Source organism: Mobula hypostoma, chromosome 5, assembly GCF_963921235.1.
Source record: "Mobula hypostoma chromosome 5, sMobHyp1.1, whole genome shotgun sequence".
Taxonomy (NCBI): Eukaryota; Metazoa; Chordata; class Chondrichthyes; order Myliobatiformes; family Myliobatidae; genus Mobula; species Mobula hypostoma.
In genome coordinates, this window is record NC_086101.1 from 31,434,581 (window position 1) to 31,440,580 (window position 6,000).

Here is a 6,000-nt window from a genome sequence, read left to right on the forward strand (position 1 = left end):
GCTATTGTTAGCAGAATTCCAGATGGTAATAAGCACAAAGACAGATTAGCTAGTTGAGTGATGCTGCAGCAACAATCTTGCAAGGGAAAAGAATTGATTGCAAACCTTAGCAAGGGCAAGACAAGAGAACATGCCATTTTCAGAGGGATCAGAAGTGGAAAGATTGAGCAATTTCAAATTCTTGGGTATCAACATATGAGGAGCTAGCCTGGGCCCAACATATTGATGTAGTTACAAGGAAGGCAAAACAGCAGCTATGTCATTAGGAGTTGAGGAGAATTGGCATGTCACAAAAGACACTCAAGTTTCTACAGATGTACCGTGGAGAGCATTCTAACTGGTTGCATCACAATCAGATTCGGGGGTGGGCAGGGGAAGACAGACTGCACGTGATCAAAATAAGCTGCAGAAAGTTATAAACTCAGTCAGCTCCATCAGGACCTAAACCTCCCCAGCATCCAGCACATCAAGGAGCAATGTTTCAAAAAGGCACCATCAACCAGAGCATGGCCTGTTCTCATTGCTACCACCAGGGTGGTGCTACAGGAGCCTGAAGGCACATACAACCTTTCAGGAATAGCATCTTCACCGCCATCAGACTTCTGAATGGACATTGAACCCATGAACACTACCCCACTATTTTCCTCTAAACTAGTTATTTAATTTCACTTATTTAATATACACTTACTGTAATTTTTAAATTATGTATTGCATTGTACTACTACTGCATAACAAATTCGTGACATACTTGAATGATATTGATCCAGATTCTGATCCATTAGGCCTCACCAATGTCTTGTAGAACTTCAGCCTAAAATCCCATCTCCTGTACTCAAATAAAAATTGCTGGTGAACACAGCAGGCCAGACAGGGTCTCGGCCCAAAACGTCGACTGTACCTCTTCCTATAGATGCTGCCTGGCCTGCTGCGTTCACCAGCAATTTATGTGTTGCCTGAAATTCCAGCATCTGCAGATTTCCTCCTGTACTCAAAACTTATTTCATGAAGGTCAACATGCCAAAAGCATTCTTTACAACTCCGTGTACATGTGACATCACTTTCAATGAATTACAGATCTCTATTCCCGAATCATTTTGTTCTACCACTCAGTACTCTGCCATTCATTGTAATCCTATTGTGGTTGGTCCTACTGAAGTGCAACACCTCACACTCACCTGCATTAAATTCCATGCGCCATTTTTCCAGTCCATTTGCCAACCTGATCCACATCCTACTGAAAGCCATGATAGTCTTCCTCCCTGTCCACTGGACTCCATGCAGTTAAGCACACTGTCATCCAAATCAGTGATATACATGACAAACAATAACAGACCCACCACCAATCCCTATGACAGGCCTCCAGTCAGAAAGGCAACCATTTCCTACCACTCTGGCTTCTCCCACCCTACCTAATCAAATTCACTACCTCATCTTAAATCCTGTGCAAAAGAATTTTCTTGAACCTCCCATGCAGGACCTTGTCAAATGCCTTGCTAAAGTCTGTAGACAAAACCTGCTGCCTTGCCTACATCACACAAACCAATCTTCCATCCATGGACTCACTTTACACCGCACGCTGTCGGAGCAGTGCTGCCAGGATAATCAAGGACACAACCCACCCAACCAACACACTTTTCATCCCTCTTCCCTCCGGGAGAAGGTTCAGGAGCTCGAAGACTCATACGGCCAGATTTGGGAACAGCTTCTTTCCAACTGTGATAAGACTGCTGAACGGATCTGGGCCGTACCCTCCAAATATCTGGACCTGCCTCTCGGTTTTTTTTTTATATATAAACACTACCTTACTTTCCATTTTTCTATTTTCTATTTATGATTTATAATTTAATTTTTTTTATAATTTACTAATTTTTACTATTTTAAATATTTTTAATATTTAATATTTGTAATCAAGGGAGTGGGAAGCACAGAATCAAATATCACTGTGATGATTGTACGTTGTAGTACCAATTGTTTGGCAACAAAGTATAAAAGTACAACTTTCAACAAAGTCATGCCAGCTTTCCTTAATGTCTATCCAAATACATGTATTTCCTGTCCCTCAGAATGTCTTCTGATAGCTTTCCCACTACTGACATCAGAATCTCTGGTCTATAATTTCAAGGTTTGTTTTTTTTTAATAAAAAGCCTTTCTTGAACAGAACACTGGCTATCCTCCAATCCTTTGGTACCTCAGCTGTTGCCAAGGATAATTTAAATATCTCCGCTAAGCCCCAGCAATTTCTTGCCTCCCCCAGGTCCAATGGAATACCTTGTCAGGCCCTGGGGGATTGTACCACCTTAATTTGCCTCAGGACTGCAAGCACCTTCTCTAATCTGTATAGGGACCATTAATTTGATGCTGCTTTGCCTCACTTCTATAAACTGTCCATCTCCTGAGTAAATACAGATGCAAAAAATAAAATCACCCCTTTTAGCTCCACACATGGATTATCACTCTGAACTTCCAGTGGACCAACTTTGCCCCTTCTGGCACATCCTCCTTCAAGTATACCAACCTGTTTTACACTGTCCTAAAATATCGAGGTACTTCTCACTAGTCAATACTGAAACAAAGTCAGTCATTTTCTATGACCAATCCAATTTTGAATATAATCTACCAATCATGATGGATGTTGTGTGGCTTAACCATTTCAATCAGCCTACAAGTTGCCTTGTAAAATCTTTATTGTAGACAACACACTACAATCATCTCCACTTCCACAAAAGCCAGTTTGCAAGACATGTCCCTATATTCTATAAGTTTGTGTATTGTGATCACAAGACAAAACTACTTGCCTCATCTGTGATCACCATCTGGTTGGGAGTCACCTCATTACCCCAAGACACCACAAATTAAGTATAATCGCCCAGGTTTATTTTCACTAATGCACAATAAATAACATTGTTTTTTGACTAATTACCATACCTACACAGTAACATGCACAAACCATGCACTCAAGGCACCCAGATACCCATGCAACATACATCAAAGTTGCTGGTGAACGCAGCAGGCCAAGCAGCATGTATAGGAAGAGGCGCAGTCGACGTTTCAGGCCGAGACCCTTCGTCAGGACTATACTAGTCTACTATACTATACTAGTCCTGACGAAGGGTCTCGGCCTTAAACGTCGACTGCACCTCTTCCTATAGATGCTGCTTGGCCTGCTGCGTTCACCAGCAACTTTGATGTTGCTTGAATTTCCAGCATCTGCAGAATTCCTGTTGTTTGCAGATACCCATGCATTTTCTTTTTGGAATTTATATTTCAAATACAGTAATCTGAAAATGCAAGATTGAACACAACAAATCTCAAGAGCCAATGGTCTACATCAAGCTTTGGAAGATGACTGCACACTGGACTCTCTAGCTTCCTGCTTTGGAAATGATCCCTGGATTAGGACAACAAATAGAATCCCATTTATAACTGAGAAAATAGAGGGGTACTGACCCATTGCGCTAAAAATTTCCAGAAATTGAAAGAATGAGAAGTAATGTTAAATTTACAATATTCTCTCAAGGATCAAAGCAAAGGAGACCAGTCTTAATCTAATGCTATTTTAGTCTAAAATAAACTAGAGCGTGCGTGAACGATTAGAGCTCTTTAGAGAACCGTGGCGACTCAGTCATAACAGGGACATAATTTACAAATAGAGCCAAATGCAGCATTCCATGGATTATTTGCTGTCTTTCCTCACACAGCCCAGATACGTTTTGCCTAACTTCTCAGTGGAACGAGAACGAGAACCGTTGGAGAACCTCGAGACCCGGCGGGGGATGATGAGCAGGGCGTCGAGACAGGACCATTCACAGGGAGACTCAAGAACTGGATTTTAGAGCAAAAAGCGCCGAGGGACTGTTAACGTGCAGCGTTGCGACCCGAAATGCCGACAATCCTTTGCTTCTACGCGTGCTATCGGATCCATTCAGTACCTGGGCGATTTCTGTTTGCTACAGAGGCGACAGGCATCCCTGAGCTAGGACAATTCCAGAGCGACGATATGCTCCAGTACTTACCGACCCTGGCTTTCCGCTGGCTGAGGAAGAGCGCAATGCAGAGGAGAACCGTTCCCCTGAATCCCAGGACGCGCAGCCAAACAGCCCCGTCTCTCATTGTTAAACACTCGTGAAACTACGGAAGTAGAGCGGCACTCATGCTTTAAATAGGGAGCCGGCAGAACAAACCAATCACAACTGGGCGCAGACAAGCCAATCACAGCCGGCCAGAGGAATACCAATCAGAGTCAGGCAGAGGAAAACCAATCACAGCCGGCCAGAGGAAAACCAATCACTCTCTGGTTAGCAAAGTAGTGGCAATTACAATAATGTAAAACCCACCAATCACAGCCAGACGCAGATTATTAATTCTACATGTGGCCAAATATATTATGCAAATAACAACAACATATCAGGTGCTGGAGGAACGTGGCAGATCAGGAAATAACTGCGGAGAGAAACGTACAGTAAATGTTTCGGGCAGTCACCCTTCATCAACACTGAAAGATAAGTAGGAAGTTGGCCAGCATAAACAGGTGGGACAAGAGCTAGCAGACGATAGGTGGATTGAGGTGAGTGGGGATTCATAGGCAGATGAAGAAGTGGGAATAGTGACAGAAGCTGGGAGGTGAAAGGTGCAGGTGACACAAGAGTTAAAATGATGGAATCTGATAGGAAAGGAACTGGTGGTAGGAGTGTGTTGATGATAGGGAGAGGGAGGGGAAAAGGGAAAGAGATAGGGTGGTAATGGGCAGATAGATCTGGGCAAAAAGGAAAAATGCCAGAGGGGGAATGGTTACCAGAAATTGGAAAGTTCATTGTTCAGACTGCTGTGTTGTAGAATACCTAACTGGAACACAAAGTGCTGCAAAACATAATCCCATCACCCACCATAGTTTTCTCTCCCCATTTTCCTTTCCATAAGGTGTTACTCTCCGGCCCATTCAGCTCTCCCCATCCATCCCTTTTCTCTCTCCTGCCCATGCACCGTCCGCCGTACCAACAAGAAGTGTTACACCTGTCTCCACACCTCCTCCCTCATTACTCTACAGAACTACAAACAGACTTTGCAGGCGAGGCAGATATTTGCATGCAAATCCTCCAGCCTCGTTTATTACACATGGTACTTCTGTTCCACCTCCTTTACATTGGTAAGGCCAGAAGCTGACTGGGTAATTACTTCATAAACCAGCTGCAAGCCATCTGGCATTGGCATCTGGGTCTCCCAGCTCCCAAACATTTTAATTCCCATTTCCACACCTGTCTTTCTTTAGTCTCCTCCAACTCCTTCCAAATTGATGGTAAATGAAAATTAGAGGAACAGCATCATATTCTGCCTGGGCAGTCTCCAACCCGATTTCATGAACGTGGAAATCTCAGTCTTCTGGTAGCTCCTCCCCTCTGCCTCTTTTTAATCTCCTCATGATCCACATAGCCCCCATCACTCTAAATCTTCTCCCTTTCCCACCATCTCCATCACCCACACACTCCTCCCTTTGGTTTTGCCTCCTACCTCCCTCTGTGTATTTCAGCTCCCCCTTTTCTCCTGTCAGATTCCATTATCTTCATCACTTCTTCATTTCCACCTATCATCTCTCAGGTTCTGACAACATTCTCACTCCCTCCCCTATCTATCTATACTATTGTCACCTGGAGCAATCTCTTGTCTGCCAGCTCTTTATTCAACCCTTCACTTCACCTTTTATACCACTCTTTCTTTCAGTCCAGATGATGGATCTTGACTAGAAATATTTTCTGTTCATTTCCCTCCACAGATGCTGCCTGACCAGCTGAGATCCTCCAGCATTTTGTGTGTTGCACCAGATTCCAGTATCTGCAATCTCTTGTCTTTGTAACAGGCATATAATAACTGTGGTATTACCAAACATGACCATAGAAGCCTCAGGTCCCACACCACAAACAAAAGGAAATTTGTAGATGTTGGAAATCCAAGCAACACACACAAAATGCTAGTGGAACTCAGCAGGCCAAGCACCATCTATGAAA

The 6,000-nt window shown here is 43.5% G+C and overlaps 1 protein-coding gene across 1 annotated transcript in view; it reads right to left on the bottom strand.

The window, feature by feature from the left end:
• Positions 1-4,167, bottom strand: part of LOC134346728 (H-2 class II histocompatibility antigen, E-S beta chain-like) — a 44,436-nt gene extending 40,269 nt beyond the window's left edge. Inside the window, exon 1 of the mRNA XM_063048294.1 lies at positions 4,015-4,167. Within this exon, the coding sequence (XP_062904364.1) occupies positions 4,015-4,111 (97 nt within the window). The 5' untranslated portion in view covers positions 4,112-4,167. The remainder of the gene's footprint in view (positions 1-4,014) is intronic.
• Between the last annotated feature and the right edge of the window lie 1,833 nt (positions 4,168-6,000).